The sequence below is a fragment of the Gobio gobio genome (assembly GCF_949357685.1).
Source record: "Gobio gobio genome assembly, chromosome: 19".
Classification (NCBI taxonomy): domain Eukaryota; kingdom Metazoa; phylum Chordata; class Actinopteri; order Cypriniformes; family Gobionidae; genus Gobio; species Gobio gobio.
The window spans coordinates 43,842,287-43,869,402 of record NC_137112.1 but is presented as its reverse complement, the minus strand read 5'-3'; the positions used below and the strand labels follow the sequence as shown (position 1 = coordinate 43,869,402).

The window sequence follows — 27,116 nt, the reverse complement described above, 5'->3', positions numbered from 1 at the left end:
AGAAACATGGAGCCGCAAAATGGTGACTTCACTGTAAGGGGACCAGCGGTGTATGGAGATAGAAATGGCTCATTCTAAGGTAATAAAAACATAACGGTTCATTATGTAAGGTCTTTATACACCACTGAAAACATAGTTATGTATTTTATATTGCATTTCTGTCAAAGGATCCTTATAAATACTACACACTGCTCTTTTCTATAACCTAGTGAGCTGAATTTTGACTGAAAATTCTTCACAAATAACAGAGGAACAGAGCCACAGAGCATTGGCGCCTTTCTCCCCCGGTTGTATCTTCTTTCAACTGCTTTTTCATCTTTTCACCACATGCTTTGCTGGGCTCTTTAAGCTTTTCATGTTGTTCAGTCACACAGGAAACATCTCAGGAGTCAAAAAAAGCTGTTATCTGCTTCAAACCGTATTTAACTTCTGATATCTTGCTCTCTGTGCTGGTTTTTATCTCTTTTTATTTGATATTTTAAGTCACATCGCCAACAACCTACTGTATTGCTTACAAATTTACACTAATAAACACCCAGTAGTTCCATTTGCATTCAAACAGCTTCATTTGCTCTTGAAACCCTTCCATACAGCTCCGTAATTGTGGGTAATGGGATATTGCACCATTCATCAAAAAGAAAAGCAGGAGGATGAAGGAAGTGAAATCTAGCCCATTATCTGACCATACAGAACATCATCATCAGGCATAAATATTCCCTTGAGACTGCCCATACCATTAGAGACCAACCACCATGTTTTAAAGTCAGCAATAGACGTTGTGGGTTGAATCATCCTCGGGCTTCCTTCAACACAATCCCGTTCAGATGGAAAACAAGGTGAAAGATGAATCAACAGACCATATAACTTGCTCAGATGTCAAGGTACTATTCCCGTTACACCAGGTTATCCGTCTTTTTAAGGTGGCCTTGAGTACATGTGGTTTCTGAATGGCAGCACAGTTTATATGACTCTTTGTGAAGCTCGCCACATGCAGCGATATGAAGTATACATCCATCCGTGTCAGTAAACGCTGACTTATGAATGTTCCTCATTGTCAGTGCAATTTGTTGTTATTTGACATTTTTCATTGTTGTTTGGACAATGTTTGTTGACCCCTTGTCACATTAAAATTGACAATGACCAATGCACCTACAATTTCTGCACAAAAAGGTTTATTTGTAACTTTATTGTGTTTTTACAATGAATGCATTCATTTTAAAGCGCAAATAAGCAGAGCTCTTGTATAGGTCATTTTTAATTAGCAATCAAGATAATATAAACTATAAAGTCAAATTTAAACTCCCGTTCGATGTGTTTAGTTTAAGGGCCCTTCATACACCCGGCGCAATGCGACGGCAGGCGCAACGCAAGTGTTTTTTGCTAGTTTCAGCCCAACGCAGCCCAACACATTTTCACGTCCAGAGCCACGTTGTTTATGTAGCAGCCCCTCGGCGTCGACAAACGAGACACAGAGAGTTTCGACGGGTGCTTAATCTTCTTTATTTCGCTCGCTTTGAGCGCCATTAATCATGACTTTGAGAACGTTGTGTTGTAGCACCGTGAAACTACATAAAGAAACAATATACTCAGAAATACAAACATATGTACAAATAACACATTATTTAAAAACAAATACGCATTTACAGATACTCAAAGGGCAAATAAATGATTACATACATGAGAAATTAACCAGAAGAGCTCGACAAATAACATGTGACATACGAAATTATATTACCTTACAAAATACAACATAAAAACACACAATAAAGACACATACCTCGCTCCGCTTGCCAAAGGGTACTAAAGGAACCAAACATGAAGTGCATCAACTCTTTACAACGTATATTTCAAACTTATAATAAACCCATGTGGGAAACCATGCGCTCCTCGTCTGCACCATACTCTTCCCCCTGCGTTACCGCTTACGTTACCTAGAGAGCGTGCACGCACACATAACATATTTAAAGTGACACACACATATTCTTTCGGTCATTTACAGTTTAAATAGCAAATGCACTTGCGCCCATCCGTTCCGGGTTGGGGGGTTGCTGTATCAAGATGCATGTTGACTAAATTCAAGCATTAAAGAGAAAACAGTGTCTTCACTTTTATCTTTTTACACATTCATTTCCCATATATAATTGAATGAGGAAAGGAAAAACAAAAGAAAACAGCAACAACAGACAAGCATGTTGACTACTTGAACATAAATTTTGCTCTCCTTTCTTTCTGGCCAGCAAATTTTTCAATTACTCTCTGATTAAAGTCAGTCATCTAAGTAGTGTCATGACATTTGCATTGTTCAGTCAGATATTTGAGGTCTCTTACCCCCATTGTTGTCCACAAAACTTCAGTACAGACACTTTGAAATAAAAGACAAGGAAAGCAATAAAGGGCATTGCTAACAACACATCCAGCCAGCCACCTACGTTTCTCATAAAAGTGTAGCTTCATCTTCTGTCTCTGGCCTGCTGCTGGATTTGTAAATCGCATTGCTCCAGTTCGTGATCCTTTATCCTTTTTTTTCTTCCAGCGGACGCCTTGTGAAAGAATTTGGTTTAACTGCTGCCATCTTTACGAAAGTGATCATCCTAACAAAGTTTTGGTGGAGTCGGAATGACGATGTCCCCCGCGCACTTTCGCTTTAGTGGCCAACAGCGTAAAGTTGAATGACAGGTGACGAGAACCAATCAGTTTGGATAAAATAACATGTCTCCAATCTGATTCGCCAGAGACGCAGCGACCTGCGTCCGGAGGAGGATCTTTAAGAAACCAATTAGAGACCAGCTTCAGGTCACATGCTGCCCGTAGATTTTTGGACATTTGTCCGGCGTCCCTTGCCAATGAAAGCGCATGAAACATATTGAAGAACATATAAAATAGTTAACCGATCAAAGCCAGTTTTTATTAAATGCTGAGGCTCTTACTAACAGCCGGCACGTCGTATGAGTAAACTATTTTATTTTTATTTAATTTTTGTATCATTTTTGTATACCTGTATATTTCTGGAATTTTGATGGGGGCGGCACCCCAGCGCCCTCTATTGACCAGCCGCCACTGCCATGACTCATTAAGAGACTAGGTACAACCCTTTTGGACCATGCACCTGACTCGCTGACCATTTTTTTTCCATCGTTAAACTAGCAAAAGTGGATTTGGACATGCCCTAAGTGCACCTGAGCCGTGTGCTTCAGACCATGCGCTCAGATCGTTAAAATAGGGCCCAAAGTGTGTGATTTTATCACCCCTATTGCAACATGGAAAAAGATGCCCATCGTCCCAGAGGATTTTTTTGAATGGGCCTTTAGTTAAATATCTGAAATAAGGGTTGTGGTTAAAACAAGCTCAAGTCAAGATATTTTCATATTTTATTCTACAACATAAAATGAAAGAGCACTGACCTGTACCACCTGACTGCTGCAGATTCATTTTGGCGGTGATAGTGTTGCCATTGAGACGCATAAATTCGAGTCACAAACCAAGGACGGAATGCAATGATGTCAATGATGTGATGACATTTCATGGTCCTACGCCTTCCACAAATGATATATGTGTATTTAAACTTATAAAAACATTTATACCACTTAATGGTGATTGCTATCAGGATGTGAAAAGACTTTTAACCAGCATAACAAAATACCATAGACTGTAAAAAAAATATGGATGTAGTGTCTGTGACGTCACCCATAGGATTCTGAGAGCAGTTTTGAAGCGTAAAGTAGGGACGAGCTGGCCTTTGCGATCTTGGCAGCGCGTCATCGCGCGTCACTCCCAGATAACAGAAAATGGGCAAAAAGGCGGGACATGGGCGGAGCTGAGGTGAACAGACAGCAGATAAATGGCTATCAATCTGTCACTCAAAGTGGCCACGCATTTAATTATGCAGAACTTTTATGCTGCGTTCACACCAAACGCGAATAGAGCGTCTGGCGCGAGTGATTTCAATGTTAAGTCAATGGAAAGGCGTGTTGACGTCTGAAGGTCCCGCGGCCGAATCCACCTCATTCGCGCGTCCAGTTTGCGCGAATGACACGAATTGAGCGTCTTGCGAGATACGCGCGTTATGTGCGAGTGGTGCTTTTGTGCATTCACGCGTTTGAAGCGAATTCGGGTCTGACGCCTGAGTTGAAAAATTTGAACTTTGGCGTTAATTTGCGCCGCATTAACCAATCAGGAGCCTGCTCGCTGCGGTCACGTGGTAAAGTGACGTGGTGAGAAACCCTACATAATGTAAAAATACTACTATTGTGTCACAAAATGTAGTTTTAAGACTTTTTCAGGTGAGAATGTAGTTGTTTAAAGCTCAAATCTGTGGTTTATTTATAAAGAGAGCGCCTATTTAAAAAAACGAATCTTGTGTTTTTGGAGTTGTGAGATTCAGGCGATCACCGGGCAATCACCGCTCATAACCCCGGCGAGAGCAGCCTTACCTCGGCTAGTCCTTCTGACGTTTGCCGCTGGCTCTGATGTCCTGTAGTGGTTCGTCTTGTGTGGATCTAACGGGCGATCTTTGGTGCCATGAATCTATCATTTGTTGTCTGACAAATCGTTTTGACTGAGGGCAAAGAGAAGTTTCATAACTTTATTTTTGAAGGATATTTAAATACACATGCAGTGAAGATAATCGAGGGATTGTTTATCGAGGGAACCAGGGTGATGCGAAGTTCTGGGTTGGCCTACAAAAATGCTTCATCACTGCCACAGATGCTACATTTAATTAGCTGTTTAATTTGTGAATAATTGATCACCAGCGCACACTTCATGAAGTGGTTCAGATCAATCACGAGTTTTCTAAAGAGAACTCCAAACTCTGAATGATATGTTTGCTAAATCCACACCCGTTTTATCTTCTTCCGCTCTCTCTTAGATTGAAAACCTTCAGGAGCAGCTGAGGGATAAAGATAAACAGCTCGGGAATCTAAAGGACAGAGTGAAGTCCCTCCAGACGGACTCCAGCAACACTGACACTGCCCTCGCCACGCTAGAAGAAGCTCTGTCTGAGAAGGTACCAGATACGGCTCCAAACATTACAACTGGAAATGAAAATGTAGACCAGAACCACATAGAATCAGAGCTGCCTCAAATATGCTGAATTTAGGTTTTTGGAGAGCCCTTTTGGAAAGCTTCTTCCTAACATTTTTCAATATAAATGAAGTTAAAGGTTAATGCATGCATGAAAAGTTTGAGAAATTGCCTTCTGCAACAACTGGGCAGACATATTCATAGTATGTAAGACTTTGTGAATGAATTGTACCTTTTGGTAGCATCCCAGGCCAGGTTTGAGTGCTCGATTATGGAGGGTACCACAATCTGGGATACTTTTCTAGGATAGTGCAGTATTTCTTCAACTTTACAGCAGGTTTTAGTGAATTTGTCCCCTAAGCTGTGAAGAATGAAGACAGACATTTATTGATAAACTACGAGTGAAGTGTAAATAGTGTTAGCATGCTCAATAAGCCGTGAGTGCAGGTGCAATGTGTTTTTGTCACAGGAGCGAATTATTGAGCGTCTGAAAGAGCAAAGAGAGAGGGAAGACCGAGAGAGACTAGAGGAGGTGGACTCATATAAGAAAGAGAATAAAGACCTGAAAGAGAAGGTGAACACTTTACAGCTGGAGCTAACGGAGAAAGAGGTACGTCAGCGACTGCATGCATGACTGTTTTGGTCTGATTTTGGTCAGACTGTCAGCTCTCTTCTCGTCTTCCTCTTCCTCCAGTCAAGTCTCATAGATTTAAAAGAACACGCCTCCTCGCTGGCCTCATCCGGTCTCAAGAAAGACTCCAAACTCAAGTCTCTTGAGATCGCAATCGAGCAGAAGAAAGAGGAGTGCAATAAACTGGAGACACAGTTACAAAAGGTATGATTTTCCTTCTGACATCTTGAAAATTCAATATTTGCCGATTTTAAGATTTTCTATCAGCATCGGCCGTTAATTGTGCCGCTTTGGCATTTGATAAAAGTGGTTGTTCCCCCTCGTCTCGACTCCACAATCAACTTTGTCAATGGATAATGCACATTTTTGTTTTCAAACATTTGAAGTGAATAAATATAATGTAAAATAAGAAAAAAATAATCTTTGGTGTATAATTTTAGCAATATATATTTCACCACCTTTCGAAAGTTTGGGGTCTGTAAGATTTGTTCAAAGAAAGTAATACTTTTATTCAGCAAGGATGCATTTAATTGATAAACAACAATAAAATGATATAAAAATGCTGTTATTTTGAACGTTCTGTTTATTAAAGAACCCTGAAAAAACACATCACATTATTATTTTTTATTTACATTTTAAATAATATATTAAAATAGAAAACAGTTATTTTACAATATTACAATTTTTCTGTATTTCTGATCAAATAAATGCAGCCTTGGTGAACATAAGAGACTTTTTTCAAAACCAGTCCCACACTTTTGAACATATTTAATCAGAATAAAAAATCTTAGTGAAAAGTGAATTTCCATCAGTTCACATGACGGATGTAAAAAATTCCATTTGATTAGTGAAAGTCCAGAATTGAATATAATATTTAACATGATAAAATGTCTTTGGTTTATTCCTTTTTTTAATTCTAAAAGTTTATTCCAGTTAATCCTAGAATTTCCATGTGTTTTTTCTGTATACACTCTAAAAACTGCTGGGTTGTGTCAGTCCATGGTTGGGTCAAATATGGATAAACCCAAACGTTGGGTTAAAAATGTAATTAAAAAATTGCTTCTGAAATTGCTGAGGGTGCTCTAGCAACCATATTAGTGTACAGTGACAAATGGATGATTATTTATTTACAAATCATCACTTTTACCTATAATTGGAATTTCAAAAATAATTTGCTACAAATGTTTGTCTATTAATCTGCCTTTACATTGCTTTAATGTGTTATTTAATGCGATTTTTTTGGAGCATAAAAAACAAATGGATATGTTATATGCCATATCCTCTGCTCTAGAACTATTTATTGAGAAAATTCAAAGACATGAATAGACAAAAACAATGGGATTTTTTTTTCATTCACCAATCAATTTTTATGCTTCAAGCTTTTTTTTAAATCCAAACTTTATATACAGATGATTCTTAATGTTATGAAGGATAACAGAATAATTTGATATACCATTTTACTTTATACAATATGTGTGTAAACATGGCCATGAATGCAATTCCCATTCTATGCAATGCATCTATACACTGTATCTAATTTTGGGACAATATGTCATGTAAAAAGACGTGTAATAATATTTTCATAAAAATATCCAGACTTAAAACTGTGCATGTTGTCAGAGAAATTCGTGAAATAATGTCCTCTTCAGAGGCAAAACCTCTATTCTGGGTCAGGAGGATGTTTCTGTCTCGTGCAGAGTGGCATTTATATTTAGATGTCACTTCCGAAATTTTGGCCGTCGGTCCTCTTAGCAACAATAGTTTTATTCAATGAATTGTATAGACTGTATAGCCTTGAAAGTGAGCTAAGATCACTATACGATCACTAAAATGCTTTTGTTTTGTCAGTTCATCGCGATCTCACAAAGTTACGTTATAAAAATGTCAACAATAAATCTCTTACTTACATCACGTCTTGACTTTGTTTGAAAATTAAACGTTTTCACTAGCCTGCATTAACTCAGCACTGAATAAAAACTTTTATTCAATGTGTTGACGTAATTTCCCCTGAAACGGCTCCAGCTGTTAGCAGCTCCTCCCCTTTTTTGAAACAGCCAATAGGGTTTTCGTTGATATCCCAGTTTGACTAGAGCCTTTCTGTTTGGTAAAGCCACAGTTTCCTCCTAATCTCTAACCGTTTATCATCATAATATCCTCCATATCTCTTTGAAATACAGCATTCTGTGCAGAATTTAAATGAGTCCGATATGTTTGTTGTCTGCGCCGACTTGCGCATATGATCCGCTCTGTGCTCTCGTGTCTCTAGTCAACGGCTCTGGTCTAGACTATGTGTGTGTGCTGCGGCGGTGCGCGTGAAAGTAACGTGAAACCAGACTTTATTCGCCTCAAATGAAAGCATATTTACTCTCGTATAGTGCGCTATGCGCCATTCACCATGTAGAACATAAGTAAATGTGTGAACAGCTGACCGATTTCAGCCACTGCTTCAGCGTCTATCAGCGTCTTCAGCGATTCTAGAAACCATTTGATTGGACAAGATATGATGAGAAGGTGAAGTCTGCGATGATATCATCAAAATCTGTGATCCATTTTAACGGAAGTGAGAGACTGTAAGTTATATCTCCTAAATGCGAATTTTGTCATTGATTTGGAAAACACCAGCTTATTCATAACCTTGAGGCGAACATAGTCATTCTAAAAGCTAAACAACGTCCATTTTGATTACAGGGGGCCTTTAAACACCCCTGATCGCGTTCAAGAGATCAACTTTGATTGGCTATATTACTCACCGCTGCAAAAACACGCTGTAAATAGATGCATTTGACGCTCTCCAGAGCAAATCTGCCAAATCTGTTTCGCCAATATTCTTACAGTATCAACTGAGGGTGCTTTTGCCCTCTAGCACCCCCCTAGAACCAGGCCTGCCCAGTGGCTGGGTTTGTGCAAATTTGACCCAAACATGGGCTGAAACAACCCAGCTTTTTTCAGAGTGTATATATTCTGGCGTTATATAATCCATCCTGCTCTAGGAGCATATACTTTGTTAAAGACCCATACCAGTCAACCACTAATCACTACCACTGGAATTACGTTCAATGAATTAGCCAGTTGTTTCATTGAATGTGTTTTCTGCATCAGCTTAATGGTCACTCATTTTAGAGGGCATCATGGGAACTTTATTGAAGTAGTGATAAGATGTTGCTGTCTTTGTCTAATTTCTCCTATCTGACAGCGGCGGTGTCTCAAAACCGAGTGAACCTCGAGTCTAAAATGGCATTTTTGGGCACATTGTTCAATCAAAATGTTTCGAATGTGACTGTGATGATCACAAACGCCATCTAGGTTGGCAGCTCACTCAGATTTGAGACTCGGCTGGCTTCTTTTTGTTCTTATGTTGCTCTCTAGTTACTTATATTCTCCTGTGTAGAACATTATCATTAACCTGAAAGAAGAGCTAATGATAAAGCTTGTGCTGTTTTACTGGGTCCCTTCATACTCCTCCTCCTCCTCATTTCCCATGATTCCCTCCTTTGCAATGTAGCAAGCAGAGCAGCTGTTCAGTCAAATGAACAATCCCGTAAGTGTCTCTCTGAATCTGTACTAGCACATATTGAAAGCATGGGGACACTACACTTTTCTTTCTTTATCTTTTACTTCTAATTTAACTTGTAAAGATCTAGAAGGAGTTGTACTTTATGGTCTAAACTTTAAGGTTCATTCTGTGAAACAAGAACAATACAATATGTATATTATGAACTGCTATTTTTGGAGGTTTTTGTTGTTGTGGTACACTGTAAAAAAAGTTGCTGCCTTAATTAAGTACAATCAACTGTTTAAGCCATTTCAACTTTAAAAAAAAAAGTTGGTTAACTCATATTGACGAGTTAAATAAATGTAAAAACATAACTTATTGATCATATAATTTTTTTTACAGTGTACCAATAGAGTCCTGCAGGATGAAGCAGCTACAGTTTATTTTTGGCCTTCCATATAGAGGAAATATAATATAAATAATTTAATATAGTCAATTTTGCATTATAAAAATGTGAGAATTAATTATAATGTAAATCATTTTATACTAAGTAAAATATTTATGTTGTATTATTAGTGCTGAATCCAAAATAAAAGTTTGTGTTTACATAATATATGTGTGTGTACTGTGTATAATTATTATGTATATTTGAATACACACACATACATGTATATATTTCAGAAATATTTGCATGTATATACTGAATATACACCAATCAGGCATAACATTATGACCAATTATGACATTATGACATAATATTGTGTTGGTCCCCCGCTGCCATCACAGCCCTGACCCATCGAGGCATGGACTCCACTAGACCCCTGAAGGTGTGCTGTGGTATCTGGCACCGAGATGTTAGCAGCAGATCCTTTAAGTGGAGCGTTCATGGATTGGACTTGTTTGTTCAACACATCCCACAGATGCTCGATTGGATTGAGATCTGGGGAATTTGGAGGCCGAGTCAACACCTCAAACTCATTGTTGTGCTCCTCAAACTATTTTTGCTGTGTGGCAGGGCTCATTATCTGCTGGAAGAGCCACAGCCACCAGGGAATACCGTTTCCATGAAAGGGTGTACATGGTCTGCAACAATGCTTAGGTAGAAAGTAACAAGTCAAAGTAGATAGTAGTTAGGTAGAAAGTCAAAGTAACATCCACATGGATGGCAGGACCCAAGGTTTCCCAGAAGAACATTGCCCAAAAGCATCACACTGCCTCCGTCGGCTTGCCTTCTTCCCATAGTGCACCTGGTGCCATGTGTTCCCCAGGTAAGCGACGCACACACACCCGGCCATCCACGTGATGTAAAAGAAAACGGGATTCATCAGACCAGGCCACCTTCTTCCATTGCTCCGTGGTCCAGTTCTGATGCTCACGTGCCAATTTGAGCTCCAGTAGCTCGTCTGTTTGATCGGACCACACAGGCCAGCCTTCGCTCCCCACGTGCATCAATGAGCCTTGACCGCCCATGACCCTGTCGCCGGTTCTCTACTGTTACTTCCTTGGAGCACTTTTGATAGATACTGACCACTGCAGACCGGGAACACCCCACAAGAGCTGCAGTTTTGGAGATGCTCGGACCCAGTCGTCTAGCCATCACAATTTGGCCCTTGTCAAACCCGCTCAAATCCTTACGCTTGCCCTTTTTTCCTGCTTCTTTAACACATCAACTTTGAGGACAAAATGTTCACTTGCTGCCTAATATATCCCACCCACTAACAGGCGCTGTGATGAAGAGATAATCAGTGTTATTCACTTCACCTGTCATAATGTTATGCCTGATTGGTGTATATATTTATATCATTTATATATATATAAATATAACAATTATTTCTTAAATATATACAGTACATGCATTATATTATGTAAACACAAACTTTGATTTTGCATGTGATTAATCGATTTGACAGCACTATTTACTATATTTTATGTTATTTATTAACTATTTCCATAGTTCTCTTGCAGTTTTCAGAATTTTGCATTTAAGATATTATGTTAATTCAGTGTTTTTACCATGTAGACCAAAACAATGGGATAAAACACAATTTAGTGTGATTCGAAGGCATTCGGTGAAACATCTTCAAAAACTGTACCGTTTCCTCATGCTTCCAATGTTTACTAATCTGTTTCCTCGAAGTTAATACTCAGATACTTGAACATGCATAAACGCATTGCAAAGAATCTTACCACTGAACCATGGAGCTAGAATCCACATTTGCATGTTGCGTTGCATGTTCCTCCGTCTTGTGTGTTGAATTCCTCTCATGTCATGTGATCATTTTGAGAGTCTGGAGTGTCGGCTTTGATCAGGTGCCTTTGTGACAACTTTTGCTTTTATGACCACATTATCTTGGATTATATATGTTGTCGCTTTCTTTAATTTAGTTTTGTGTGTGATCAGTGTTGGGTGTAATTATTTACTAATCAAATTACTTTTCCCTTGAAAAAGTAAAGTATGGGATTACTCAATAGCATTAAATGCTGTACAGACTATAGAACAATTCTACTATATATAAAACAATAGTGGATTTAACGTCAAAATTTAATGTTAATTATGTATGTTCTTAAAGTAATCTTTTACAAACTTTTAGTCAGTTCAAGAATAATTTATGGAATTTTATAATGTTAAAAGAATCAAAGTGCAGTTTTGTGTCTGTCCTTGTAGTGTTCAACTGGTCAATGTTGATATGGGATTTATAAAGTAAAAAGTAATCCGATACTTTTTTAGAGAGAGTAATTAGTACAGTAATCTAATTACACTGTTGAAGATGCAATTAGTGGCAAGTAATTCATTGCTTTATTAGAGTAACTAACCCAACACTGTATGTGATCCATTGTGCGCACATTTTAAACATGCCGGTGTACATTGTGTTTTAGAATGCTTAAAGGGTTAGTTCAACCAAAAATGAAAATTCTGTCATTAATTACTTACCCTCATGTCGTTCGACATCCGTAAGACCTCCGTTTATCTTCAGAACACAAATGAAGATATTTTAGTTGAAATCCGATGGCTCAGAAAGGCCTCCAAATTACAGCAGTTTGGCGGTTTGATACGCGATCCGAATCATGATTCGACTCGCTGATTCATAACGCTTCGAAGCTTCATGATGCCGTGTTTTGAAATCGTCATCACTATATAAATTGTTATTTATGTTTTTTTTGCGCACAAAAACTATTCTTGTCACTCCATAAAGTTATTGTAGAACCACTGTAGTGAGATGGACTTTGTAACGACGTCTTTAGTACCTTTTAAGGGTCTTGAGAGTGAACCGTGCATTGTGCCAATGGAGGCTTTTCTGAGCCATCAGATTTCAACTAAAATATCTTCATTTGTGTTCCGAAGATGAACGGAGGTCTTACGGGTGTCGAACGACATGAGGGTAAGTAATTAATGACAGAATTTTCATTTTTCGGTGAACTAACCCTTTAAATGCTGCGTTTAAATATGGCAAAGGAAATCATGCATAATTGTAACTTCCTCAGTTCTGCAGTATTACAGTTTCGACTGCAACAAGCCAAATAAGTGCATTTAATCTTTTTGCATTTAAAGCTTGGCTGATTAACTGCTTTGTGAAGCACAAAGACGCCTCTAGTCTGGCATATGTGTTGGCATTCAGAAATGCTTCTTCATTCATTGATTTTGATTGGCTGAGGCTGTTTTTTTTAACTGGTTTCTATGGCGATGCCTTCCCATGATCCTTATACAGAAGGCCCATGAGGTGGAGGTGCAGCAAAGCTCACGTGGGAACCCAGAGTATGTGGACCGGGTCAAACTTCTCGAGAAGGAGGTGTCCTACTACAAAGAGGAGTCCAGCAAAGCCCAGACTGAGGTCGAGAGGTTACTGGAGATTCTGAGAGAGGTAGAGACTGAGAAAAACGACAAGGATAAGAAGATCGCAGAACTGGAGAGGTGAGGGGAAAAAAGACACTTTCTAATGCTTTTGGAAGTGTGATGTTGGGAGTTTAAGTCACATCTAGTCAAACATTTGGACACACTGGACTGAATTTTTTTTTTGCGTTCTTGTGCAGACTGCATTCTTATGATCTCAAAAACCTTTTGATCTAAATACTTGACATTAGTTTTGTAGAAAAATATCATTTGGGACTACACTCTAAAAAAGGCTTGGTTAAAAACAACCCAAGTTGGGTTGAAAATGGACTAACCCAGCAATTGGGTTGTTTTAACCCAGTGAATGGGTCTTTTAACCCAGCGGTTGGGTTAAATGTTTGCTTAAAACAACCCAATCGCTGGGTTAAAACAACTTAAGTCCTGGGTTAAAACAACCCAATTGCATTTTTTAGAGTGTATGTGCACTATAAAAATTACATTTTTAATTACAATCAACTTTGCGGAGAGTCTCTACTTTCTGGAAATATGCATCGCTTTGGCATTTGTTTTACACAATAAAAAAAAAACTTATTTACACTAAATTACCATTTCCGCCTGGATTTGGCCTACCCAAATTGAAAAGCTCCTCCCTTCAGATCCATTTGAATAAATCTTGCATGCAACACGATCCAGACAAAATAATTTTTTCCAGTATTTTCTGGAATCTAGTGGAAACTGTCTGCAGGGTGCTAGAGCACAGGGCCTGAGTTACACACTTTCAAAACTGAATTTATAACCAAAAAATCTAAAAGCGCCTCTTTTTTGAGTGGGGTTATTACAGCTCAGACAACATATACTTTCACGTGTATCACTTTTAGCAGTGGTTTATGAAACTTCAAAGGGTTTCCTTTAAAATGACACCAAAATTGTGTATTTAGAGACCACTGTATGTGGGTATGGGAAGCTTTTCAATTTGGGTAGGCCAAATGGCCCAAAAATGATCCCAGAGCTTAAGTAGTTAAGTCATTTCATCTTTAGTTGCATTAAACTCACTTAAAAAAATGTGTTACATTTTGTATAACTTATAAAAAAAGTTAAAAATTGCTTAACTTATTTTGATGAGTTATGTTTTACAGTGTATGCATTTATAGTATTGTTACTTGATATTTACAAATTAATAATTAATCAATTTAAAAAAGTGAGTTGGCCGGATAGTAAAATATGCATGCATTTCTTTACTAAATTAACATTTTAATTAACACTCTACTGCACACATTTTGATGGTACATGATAAAATTATTCCAAATCATTTCTTGGTTCATTCGGAAACATGTTATTGATTTTTTTGCAACAATGGTACAGAATCATTGAGAAAATTATTAATTCACATATCATAAGACAATGGTCAGAGAGCAATAAAAAAACAATATTTTTCACAAATGTCAAGAAAAGCTTATATTGTGCACTAATACGTGATAATAATCCATATTGTCAGCAAAAACATCCTTGAAAACTACCCCTCATTGCACAACGTTGCACTAAGACAACGCAAAGAAAAACGGAATTTCTGAACATGCTAAATAAAAAACTTCATAAAGCCTTCATAAAGGCTTCTCTACACCTTCACGCACACACAACCACACATATTTTTATGCAAAGTGTCATATTAAATAAGATTACTAAAGCAAATAATCTTGCCTCACTCCATGTGACCACTTGTCAGAAAAGGACGTCCCACCTTCAAATGGTGCTTGATAGTGACTCCCACACCTTATCGGACTGTTCTTTGATACATTTTTGAACATTGGTTTCAATCATTTACAGAAACATGTACTGAACACGGTGCTTAAGAAAACTTTCCGTTGCCTGAGGACAACGCTGTGCTGTAGAGGGTTAAAGTTTTTAATTTTTTAAACTGCATCCCATGATGCACCTCCTGTGAAGAGCTGGACATCTGCAATATAATATAAAATATAAGTTGAGAAAGATTCCCTATTGTGAATGAAAACAATGTGGGGTGGGGCTTGATTTTGTCCATGGGGAATTGATTGGATGGTTGTGGTTTGCTATTGGTGGATCTCATGTGAGTGACAGGTTGCCCCGCCCTCGCACCAGTAAACACATCATCAGAGAAGAGAAGAGATGAGCTGCAAGAGGGAGGGGAAGATATTTTGATTAAAGGTTACGAGGGCTCATGAACTAAAAAATGTTTTATTTCATGGTGACTTTAATTGTCACTACATAACTCAATTTGTGTTTTTTCATAGTTTCAAAGTCTTAGCGATTTTGCTATTATTCTAAAATGTTGAAAGTAGTAAAACTAGACAATGAAAAAATGTGTTTTAACGTTTGCCTGGTAGTATAAATATAAGATTTGAAACATATTTATGAAGTCTGCACAAGTTTTCCTAAAGCAGCATCGGGACTGGTCTCTCGTTTTGCCGTTATCTCGTGCCTTGACAGCATCAGTTGACAGTTTCTACTGTACTGCTAAAAATACAATTCTGCAGGGATATAACATCAAAATGCTGATGTCAAGGGCCGTTTTGTTACTGATGCGGTACAAACCGCGCTGTACTCTCAGAGCTGCCGTCAATAATGCATCTCCTAGAGGGGAAATATGATGATGATTGCAAATATTTATGCTGTTTCCTGGAATCATGCATTCATGAGGTCATCCGTATTCTGTGTGTTTCTGACGTGTTCTGAATATTGATATGGAGCTCGTGTTCAGTGGTTGTGAATTGCCTCGCTCTTCATGCGCTGTGATGACTGCTATTATTAGTGTGTTTTTGGCATGTTCATGTTCTCTTCTTTTAAATTCTTATTTAGTTGTTGAGTAGTTCATCTAAGATATCAGGTCCATGCGACTCCTGTATGTTCAGGTTGCACATCATCCTAAATGGCCGTTCACACTAACAGCAATTTGAAAATAACCATAAATCCTTGACACAAAGTTGTGAAAGGTTACATTTCATGCAAATTAGCAGTAATACAATGTGCTGACTATACCAGTAAAATGAAGACATGTAATCATATATTTTATACATATATCATTAAAAATACATTTAAAAGATCATATAAAAAATATATATTGTATATTTTATCATATTTAATGTTTTAATATTAATTGAAATGATTATTATATGTTATTACAATCCTTTGCCCGGACTCATCAGCACTCATTGTTTACACCTGTGTCTTATTCTCCTCATTGCCTCTGCCTATATTCTATTACAGAACCGCTTCGAGACTCAAAAGGTTGGAGATCCAAATGCAGCTTTTATTAGAGGGACAATCCAGACACGTAATCCAAAATACAGGCAGTAGGTCAATATCCAGGCCGGCAATCTAAACAAGCTAACAAGGCAGGGGACACGGGCAAAAGGGTAATCCAAGAGACAAGAACCAGGGAAATGCTCAGAGATGCAGTGCAACAACATACAAAACCTTGCAGTGAATGACAGGGTGAACAGGTTTCATATAGGCAGAGGCAATGAGGAGAATAATGCCACGGTCCTGGCAACCCGCAACCCGTGTTTTCCAACCTTCTACCCGTGAAAGTGCACTGGAACGGCAGTTAAACCCCTGACTTCCCACCCGTACCCGTACTAGATCGATGTACTCCCAGTTATGCGCTCTGTGACGTCACATAGCCCGCGAAACAGGCGGTGGGAATATACAGCTTATCTTGCCTTAGGCGCCATTTTTTCTCGTCCGTTTTGTAAGAGTGGACTCCTGCAGATAGTTCAATCTGCAGGGTTGCCAGAAGACTAAAGAAACGTTATCAGAAAGATGGAAGAAAACTGTAAATTTCTTGTCTATTTCCACCCACTGCAACTCATACCAACGACGGAGATAAGCGCAGTTACAATAGCAAAATATGTGGGAGAGCGTTGCTATAAGGTGACTATATTGTATTGAAATAGGGAGCACTTCAAAGTCAATTCCAAATCAAAACTAGTTATCACAGTATTCGTAATAGAAAGGATTTAATAACAAAATCTGGTTATGGTTACTCTTAAAATAGTTTCAAAATGAATGTATGAGATAAACTTATACCATTAATCGTACACAGCATGAATACAATGTTACCTGAGGGAGAGAGAGAGAGAGAGAGAGAGAGAGAGAGAGAGAGAGAGAGAGAGAGAGAGAGAGAGAGAGAGAGAGAGGAGAGAGAGAGAGAGAGAGAGAGAGAGGAGAGAGAGAGAGAGAGGAGAGAGAGAGAGAGAGAGAGGAGAGAGAGAGAGAGAAGAAGAGAAGCCCCCAATGACCTCAAGAGCCAGAGTAAGAGAGCCAGAGGAAAAGAGCCAAAGAGAAAGAGAGAGAAAGCCACAGTTCCAATCCTCTTTTTATCTATTCCTTGACCATGTGACTGAAACCAAATGTATTCTTTTAAACTGACCAACCAGACCAAACTCAAACATAACATTCAGACTGACCAAGCAGACCAAACTTCCCCCACTATAAAGGTGTGGCACCCCATGTGGCCTACAGGCCTGTCTTTTGTCTTCCAGGTCCTTCTGATAAGCAAATGTGTTGACAACAGTAAAGCAAATTTCTTTGTTGGATTTCAAATATCTTTGATTATTTTCAATTCCTTCAGTTTCCCTCAAAGCTAGCCTGGTCTTACCAGACTCTCAAACATTTAATTTGTACAGAGAGTCTGGCCACTCTCCATTGACAAGCATTTACTTCCTTGAAGGCGGGAACTCTGTTGAAGTTTAAAACTATTGGAAATGCCAAGAGTCACTCTGGATCTGCCATAACCAATCGCTAACGTTTGGTCGTGAGTCATGACGTATGTCACGCGCCATTCGCCTTTGATTCTCACATGGAAGTCCGTAAAAATAAATGTGCAGCCACCCAGTGTTGCCAAGTCCCGCGTTGCCCGCGGAATTGGGCTACTTCCACACGGTTGCCGCAGGCTGTTTTTCCATGTCCACGGGTTGAAGCGACCCTAATTATGTGATATTTAGCCCCGGGAAAGCGAATTTTAGCAGGAAGCCCTACCAAAAAACACATATTTTACCCCCCAAACGCAATATTTACCGGAGAACAGTAGTTTGGCGTGACTTTGCCTGGAACGCTACAAAGTCGTGAGTCGTAGTTTGAAGTTGTATCTTACCTGCCTGGAATGGAGCACAAGGTACAGGTGCAAACAATGAGTGCTGATGAGTCTTGGCAAAGGATTATGGTTAATGTAGTCTTTGATGGAATGACAGTCCGGGGTGGAGTGCCACCTTGTTTATAACATGCATTACGCAGTGCTGCAATTCATACCCAAACTTTTTCCATTCAAAACACAAAAGCCATAATAATGTGTAAGTGTGAACAGCCTGTGTAGTGTTGAGCATCCGACTGAGTTGAGTTCAGCTCCTCGGGTTCTTCAGCTCTGGCTCAAAGTCTTGCTTCTTCTCAGTTGACACGCTCATGCTTCAGTGTTAATGTGGTTTGATTAATGTGTATTTCTGTTCTGTTTTTTTTTGTTTTTTTTACCGTCTCGCCAACTCTTTCTCTGTTCTGTCTTTTGGTCTTCCTCTTTTTCCGACCTCCTTCTTTTCCTCCTGTTCTTCCATGTCCCTTCATCTTCTGTCATAAAACACTCATTTCTTGTTCATAATGTCTTGTCCATCTTCATGTTCTTCCTGTCCTGCAACTCTTCTGCATTTCTTTCATTGGCTCCTGAATTCCCGTCTTTAACCAATTGAAATTCAACATTGTATAAACTAATAAAAATATCTATCTATCTATCTATCTATCTATCTATCTATCTATCTATCTATCTATCTATCTATCTATCTATCTATCTATCTATCTATCTATCTATCTATCTATCTATCTATCTATCTATCTATCTATCTATCTATCTATCTATCTATCTATCTATCTATCTATCTATCTATCTATCTATCTATCTATCTATCTATCTATCTATCTATCTATCTATCTATCTATCTATCTATCTATCGTTGTATACTTCTATCTATCTATCTATCTATCTATCTATCTATCTATCTATCTATCTATCTATCTATCTATCTATCTATCTATCTATCTATCTATCTATCTATCTATCTATCTATCTATCTATCTATCTATCTATCTATCTATCTATCTATCTATCTATCTATCTATCTATCTATCTATCTATCTATCTATCTATCTATCTATCGGTATATCTGTCTGTCTGTCTGTCTGTCTGTCTGTCTGTCTGTCTGTCTGTCTGTCTGTCTGTCTATCTATCTATCTATCTATCTGTCTGTCTGTCTGTCTGTCTGTCTGTCTGTCTGTCTGTCTGTCTGTCTGTCTGTCTGTCTGTCTGTCTGTCTATCTATCTATCTATCTATCTATCTATCGTTCTTCATTCGTGTTACCTCCATCTATAACTTCATAACTCATTCCTCCTTCACTGTGGCCCAGCCCCCCTCCCCCCGCTGCCCGCCCCTCGCCCCGCCCTGGTGGCAGAGCCCCCTCTGACCCTCCCCCCTCTGTGTCCGCTGCCCCCCAGCAGATTGGGGGCATGGTGTGGGACTTCCTGGGAAAGTGAGTGCTCTGTCCTGGCACCACGGCTCGGCTGCATTTATCTGTCTGCAACTCCTGTGTGGCTGTTTGATGCCTTGATGTCCCTGTTGCACAGCTGTCTCTCATTCACTGGTTTTTCTAACAAAGGAAAGGACCGCTTTATTCCTTATAATGTTGTAAATATGTGCCAGATTGCATTGATGTAAAAATCAGTGGACTGAGACAGCTCAGAAAATAAGATTGTGTGTTTTGTGGTTGTGTATGGCGTTTCTTGTGCATGTATTGGGCTCTCTTCTAAACTCTAGTGAGATGCCTCACTATCTACATAGGCAGCATCCTAAGTAAGTGGCTCACCATCTTGATCTTCTCACAGTGCATTCTGGGACAGTTCAAAAGTTTGTGGTCAGTAAGATTTTTTTTCTTTCAAAGAAATTAATAATTTTATTCAGCAAAGACATTAAATTAATCAAAAATGATAGTAAAGACATTTATTTGTGAATCAATGGACAATGGATCATGGTTTCCACAAAAATGGAGCAGCACAACTGTTTTCAATATTGATAATAATAAGAAATGTTTCTTGAGCAGCAAATCATCATATTAGAATGATTTCTGAAGGATCATGTGAAGACTGGAGTAATGATGCTGAAAATTCAGCTTTAATCACAGGAATAAATTATATTTTCAAATATATTAACATAGAAAGAAGTTATTTTAAATAGTAATAATATTTCACAATATTACTGATTTTACTGTATTTTTTATCAAATAAATGTAGTTTTGGTGAGCGTAAGAGACTTCTTTCAAAAACATTTAAAAAATCTTACCAACCCCAAACTTTTGAATGGCAAATGTAAAGGATACATTTAATGCTAACTTAGATTTTTGGCAAAATTACATATCTTAGATATTGCTTTCTACATTTTGGAACATTATGAGCGCACATATAGTGCCTAAAATATGCTGCCTAGGTAGGCATCTCACTGGGCTTTGGAACAGAGCTTACATATGTGTGGATCAACCAGAGTGCACGTTTTTATCATTATATCTGTTCTATAATGTGTTTTTGTGCAGTGGATATAGAATTTAAAATATCTCAAAATGGTTCCCTTTTCAGCACAATACTTTTTTTCACATTGTGTCAGTTGTGTGATTACTGCACACTTGATATATCTGTCGTGTTGATGTTGGCATGGCAACATGTTATTGTGTAGTCATACTTTGAAAGTGCACCAAGATTAATGAGACAGTTCACCTAAAAACTAATATCGGACAATTAATGAGGGCGAATGCTGTTGAGCTCCAAAAAAAGGCACTAAAAAAACAAGGTATGTTTACTTGAGAAGCCAAATGACATAAGATTTCAAGGGCAACAAGTTTTGTTGTCTGAAATAATCAACAAAATTAAATGAATTCATGCTTAAAACAAGAACAAATATCTGCAGTAGTTCATATGACTTACATATGTGTAAGAAATAGATTCAATATAAGCTATGATTTACTGAAAAGTAATGATGCACTCTATTAAAAATACTGTACATTTAAGTGAGTAAATGACAGTCATTTGTATTTTTAGGAGAACTGTTCTTGAAATTAGACTCCAAAACAGTGTTTTATTCCTCATGCATTTGTTAACTAATGCTATTATCTTGGTGTATTTTATCCACCCTACGTAAATCTGCTTGTTTTGCACACACACGCTTCTGTGATCTCTGTGCTTGCCGCTTGGTGTTGCTGGCATCCGAGGGCTTTGGCAAGGAGCGGAGCCCCGTTTCCTGACCCTTGAACACCCATTTCACATGCTGATCTGCATCCCCTCTCCTCTTTCCGCTTCCTAACACCATTTCTCCTCCCGTCCCTCTCACTCTTCTGAATGATCCACCCACCTCAGACTGCGAAACCCCCTCCCAAAACGGCCGTCTCACTGGCCTGCATGAGACGTTCGCCGGCATTGCAGGCCCCGTTGTGCTCTGTGAGTGAGCTTGGTACTTTAGGTAGGGTCTGGTGTTCCTCAAGTAGGTTTGCACCCTCATGCCTGAGCGCTCTTGCCCCGTTTGCCACCCCGTGCAATCTCTCACTGCGGCTCGGCTGGTTGGGTTGCTGCATGCTGGCACAATCACGGGCCCCTGCAGATCTGGACTCGGTGGCGTATCCACTGACAGTGATGATTTGAGATGATAGCGTCTTGCATCCTGTCTTGTTGATCTTAGGAGCCATTTTAAACCACTCCTAGTTTCTCACTTGACTCTATCCAGCTGTGTTCTGCTTCGTTTCAGAGAAGTTTAAAGTTGTATTTCTCCTTTTCTTCCTGTTTGCCGTATTGTGGCTTCTCTTCCTTCCTGTTCCTGCCCTTCCTGCATCCTTCCTCCCTTCTCTTCCTCCACTGCCAGTCTTGCTCCCAGGTAAGTAGGGTGTTCCTCAGGCGTCCACCCTTCCTTCTGAGCAATAACCAAGCATGTTTTGGTCATGTCGTGTTTCTTGCATTTGCATCTAATGTGTTGTCATGATTACGAGTCTCATTTCATGGTGTTATGTTGTTATTTGCACTTACTAATCACACGTACACTGACCCCAAAATGTGTTTAGACACTTAAAACGCACTTTTAAAATTCTGAATGTTACATAACGAAATGTCAAACCAAATGGCATTTGCAAAAAAAATTATGACTGTTAAATGGATGAATTGAAATCTCTTAAGAATGGCTTAAGTGAGGATACACTGCAAAAAAATATTTTCCTACTCAGCATTTCTGTCTCTTTTTTCCCCGATCAGTCATAACATTATGACCACTGACAGATGAAGTGAATTACACCGATTATCTCTTCATCACAGCACCTGTTAGTGGGTGGGATATATTGGGCAGCAAGTGAACATTTTGTCCTCAAAGTTGTTGTGTTAGAAACAGGAAAAATGGGCAAGTGTAAGGATTTGAGCGGGTTTGACAAGGGTCAAATTGTGATGGCTAGACGACTGGATCGGAGCATCTCCAAAACTGGAGCTCTTGTGGGGTGTTCCCGGTCTGCAGTGGTCAGTGTCTATCAAAAGTGCTCCAAGGAAGGAACAGTGGTGAACCGGCGACAGGGTCATGGGCGGCCAAGGCTCATTGATGCACGTGTGGAGCGAAGGCTGGCCCGTGTGGTCCGATCAAACAGACGAGCTACTGGAGCTCAAATTGCTCAAGAAGTTAATGCTGGTTCTAATAGAAAGGTGTCAGAATACACAGTGCATCACAGTTTGTTGCGTATGGGGCTGCATAGCCGCAGATTAGTCAGGGTGCCCATGCTGACCCCTGTCCACCGCCGGAAGCACCAACAGTGGCACATGAGCATCAGAACTGGACCACAGAGCAATGGAAGAAGGTGGCCTGGTCTGATGAATCACGTTTTCTTTTACACACGTGGATGGCCGGGTGCGTGTGCGTCGCTTGCCTGGGGAACACATGGCACCAGGATGCACTATGGGAAGAAGGCAAGCCGGCGGAGACAGTGTGATGCTTTGGGCAATGTTCTGCTGGGAAACACGAGTTTGAGGTGTTGACTTGTTCTCCAAATCCCCCAGATCTCAATTCAATCGAGCATCTGTGGGATGTGCTGAACAAACATGTCCGATACATGGAGGCCCCACCTCGCAACTTCCAGGACTTAAAGGATCTGATGCTAACATCTCACCTTCAGGGGTCTAGTGGAGTCCAAGCCTCGATGGGTCAGGGCTGTTTTGGCAGCAAAAAGGGGACCAACACAATATTGGAAAGGTGGTCATAATATTATGCCTGATCGGTATATATACCTGATCGATATATATATATATATATATATATATATATATATATATATATATATATATATATATATATATATATATATATATATATATGTACAGTTCTAGTCATAAAAAAACACAATGGAAGTCAATGGGAACCGAAACTGTTCTTCAAAATATCTTTTTTTTTTGTATTTCGCAGAAGAATGAAATGCATACAAGTTTGGAAGGACATGAAAAGGAGTGAATATTAACTGAACTCTTTTTGGGGGGGGGGGGCAAACTATCCCTTTAAAGGGTTAGTTCACCCAAAAATGAAAATTATGTAATTAATTACTCACCCTCATGTCATTCGACACCCCTAAGACCTCCGTTCATATTCGGAACACAAATGAAGTTATTTTAGTTGAAAGCTGATGGCTGAGAAAGGCTTCAGATAGGCCTCCATTGGCATTCAGTACATTTACACTCCCAAGACCCATAAAAGGCACTTAAAACGTCGTTACAAAGTCCATCTCACCACAGTGACTCTACAATAATTTTACGATGCGACGACAATAGTTTTTGTGCGCAAAAAAAAATCTAAATAACACCTTTATCCAACTTGTTCTTGTCTTCCGTGTATGCCTCCACGACGCATGCGCGAGAATATGACGTAGCGCCGGGGTTCGGGAATCCATGAAATGCACACTTTAACCCCATTTTGAGAACTACGCCGAGACCTAAAGCACGATCAATGTAGAATCCAACAGCTTAGATACGCGCGTCTTCCTCTGCTTGTAAACAAATCGCTTCTGGGTCATGTGTCCGAACGCCGGATCTGCGTCATATTCTCGCTCATGCGTCGTGGAGGCACACACGGAAGACAAGAACAAGTTGGATAAAGGTGTTATTTAGATTTTTTTTTGCGCACAAAAACTATTGTCGTCGCATCGTAAAATTATTGTAGAGTCACTGTGGTGAGATGGACTTTGTAACGACGTTTTAAGTGCCTTTTATGGGTCTTGGGAGTGTTAATGTACTGAATGCCAATGGAGGCCTATCTGAAGCCTTTCTCAGCCATCAGCTTTCAACAAAAATATCTTCATTTGTGTTCCGAATATGAACAGAGGTCTTACGGGTGTCGAATGACATGAGGGTGAGTAATTAATGACAGAATTTTCATTTTTGGGAGAACTAACCCTTTAATATCTTGAGTAATTTTGCATCTCAAGTAAATGTATCTTGATTTTTACTGGAAAACAAGGCAAAAATACTGAGTAAGAATTTTCTTTTTTTTACTTTTTCGGGCCAACGTGACAATTCGTTAACATCTTCTCAATATTATTAATTGGGATCATTATATCTTGATTGGTTAAATGGTGATTTGTGATTGCTATAAAGTTAAACTATTCAGGTGACACTCGGTATGCTTTTTAAGGCAAACCAAGGATCAAAATAAAAAGGGCCCAGGCATCAAGCTTGGCCCTCAGATGGACAAGAAAGGCCCAGGGAACATCTTGCAAGACCAGCGCAAGGATAATCCAATGGACAACCCAAAGGTGTGTGTGTTATTTATACCTGTGAATGGACGATGCCTTTCCTTAGAAAAACTAAAGTTATTCTCATAATTTTCCTGCACACGTTTGTCTTCATTTCACAGATGGAGGAGTTGATGAATGTTTTGGAGAAGACGAGGCAGGAGTTGGATGCCACCAAGCAGCGTCTGTCCTCCACCCAACAGTCTCTGTCTGAGAGAGACGGCCATCTGACCAACCTCCGACAGGAGCGCAGAAAACAACTCGAGGAGATCTTGGAGATGAAGTAAGAATCCTTACGATCAGACTCTGTTTCTTCTTACTACAAGATCTTTAATATTTGATTCTTAAGATGTCCTTTTAGTGTACATATGCATACATATCTCAGACTGCCTGTTCCTCTCAGACAACAGGCTCTGCTCGCTGCTATCAGTGAGAAGGATGCTAACATTGCTTTGCTGGAGCTGTCCTCCTCCAATAAGAAGAAGACACAAGAGGAAGTGCTGGCCCTGAAAAGAGAGAAGGACAGATTGATGCATCAGCTCAAACAACAGGTCAGTGAATATCTGCACGCAAAAGCCCATTTAATGACACACAGTATTAAGACAGTGTCGGGTGAAGATATCATCAATTTTTCATAGAGCTGCATAGATATTGAAATTCAGTCTGATGCTGACAAGTCGATAGTTATTTTCATTTTATGGCCAATAAATGTTAAATGGGCGATATTATAGAACTAAACTATTTTGAATTTAGGCATCACACCCTTAAATTGTATAGTATGAGAGTTTAATAAATATTAATTTTGAAATCTTCTACGCTATACCGAGATATCGAGATTAATGCACATCGCAAAGATTGTGATTAAATGGTAACACTTTGCAATAAGGTTTCATTTGTTAACATTAGTTAACTAACGTGAACTAAAAATGAACAATATTTTATTATATTTATTCATCTTTACTAAAGCACTGGGAAATTACATGAACAATGAACGACTGTATTTTTATGAACTAACATCAACAAAAGATTAATGAATACTGTAACAAATATATTGCTCATTCTTAGTTCATTAATGTTAACAAATGAGACCGTACTGTAAAGTGTTACTAATTAAACAAATATATGCCCTGACGTTGGTGAAAATTGCTGTATTGTTTTACATCACAATATACACTCACCTAAAGGATTATTAGGAACACCTGTTCAATTTCTCATTAATGCAATTATCTAATCAACCAATCACATGGCAGTTGCTTCAATGCATTTAGGGGTGTGGTCCTGGTCAAGACAATCTCCTGAACTCCAAACTGAATGTCAGAATGGGAAAGAAAGGTGATTTAAGCTATTTTGAGCGTGGCATGGTTGTTGGTGCCAGACGGGCCGGTCTGAGTATTTCACAATCTGCTCAGTTACTGGGATTTTCACGCACAGCCATTTCTAGGGTTTACAAAGAATGGTGTGAAAAGGGAAAAACATCCAGTATGCGGCAGTCCTGTGGGCGAAAATGCCTTGTTGATGCTAGAGGTCAGAGGAGAATGGGCCGACTGATTCAAGCTGATAGAAGAGCAACTTTGACTGAAATAACCACTCGTTACAACCGAGGTATGCAGCAAAGCATTTGTGAAGCCACAACACGCACAACCTTGAGGCGGATGGGCTACAACAGCAGAAGACCCCACTGGGGGACCAATCATCTCCACTACAAATAGGAAAAAGAGGCTACAATTTGCACAAGCTCACCAAAATTAGACAGTTGAAGACTGGAAACATGTTGCCTGGTCTGATGAGTCTCGATTTCTGTTGAGACATTCAGATGGTAGAGTCAGAATTTGGCGTAAACCGAATGAGAACATGGATCCATCATGCCTTGTTACCACTGTGCAGGCTGGTGGTGGTGGCGTAATGGTGTGGGGCAGGGGCGCAACTACCCAGTGCCAGAGGGGTATGCAGCAACAATTTTGGCCCCCCCCCCCAACAAATAGTTATTAATAGGCTAATAACGAACATAAAAATAAACATTCGTTTGAAAGAAATTAAAGAGGAAATTATGAGTTAAGCAATATCATACGAGCAAGAGTGCTATTTTCCAGAGTAACCTATATCAGCACAATTGCAAAATGTGATATTAATTTTATACAACAGTTCAATAAACAACAAGTTGTAATTTTTTACAGTTTTGCTCTATTTTTCCAACAAAAATAGATTCAAACAAAGTATAGGTTTCGTTCTCGAATAATTCACCGTTTTTGAACAGTCGGTTAGAACAGTTGAATGATTCTAGAATCCACTCACGGCGCCAAATATACTGGCAGTTTATAGTTTCATAGGCCTGGAAT

The 27,116-nt window shown here is 39.2% G+C and overlaps 2 protein-coding genes across 2 annotated transcripts in view; both read left to right on the top strand.

The window, feature by feature from the left end:
* Nucleotides 1-27,116, top strand: part of LOC307142961 (uncharacterized protein) — a 91,194-nt gene that overhangs the window by 20,729 nt on the left and 43,349 nt on the right. The window lies entirely within an intron of this gene.
* erc2 (ELKS/RAB6-interacting/CAST family member 2) overlaps nt 1-27,116 on the top strand; it is a gene marked incomplete at its 3' end in the record, with an annotated part of 77,015 nt that overhangs the window by 45,202 nt on the left and 4,697 nt on the right. Inside the window, exons 8-14 of the mRNA XM_079845367.1 lie at nt 4,868-5,005; nt 5,492-5,632; nt 5,717-5,857; nt 12,854-13,056; nt 24,681-24,801; nt 24,903-25,063; nt 25,184-25,331. Coding sequence (XP_079701493.1) covers nt 4,868-5,005; nt 5,492-5,632; nt 5,717-5,857; nt 12,854-13,056; nt 24,681-24,801; nt 24,903-25,063; nt 25,184-25,331 — 1,053 coding nt within the window. The remainder of the gene's footprint in view (nt 1-4,867; nt 5,006-5,491; nt 5,633-5,716; nt 5,858-12,853; nt 13,057-24,680; nt 24,802-24,902; nt 25,064-25,183; nt 25,332-27,116) is intronic.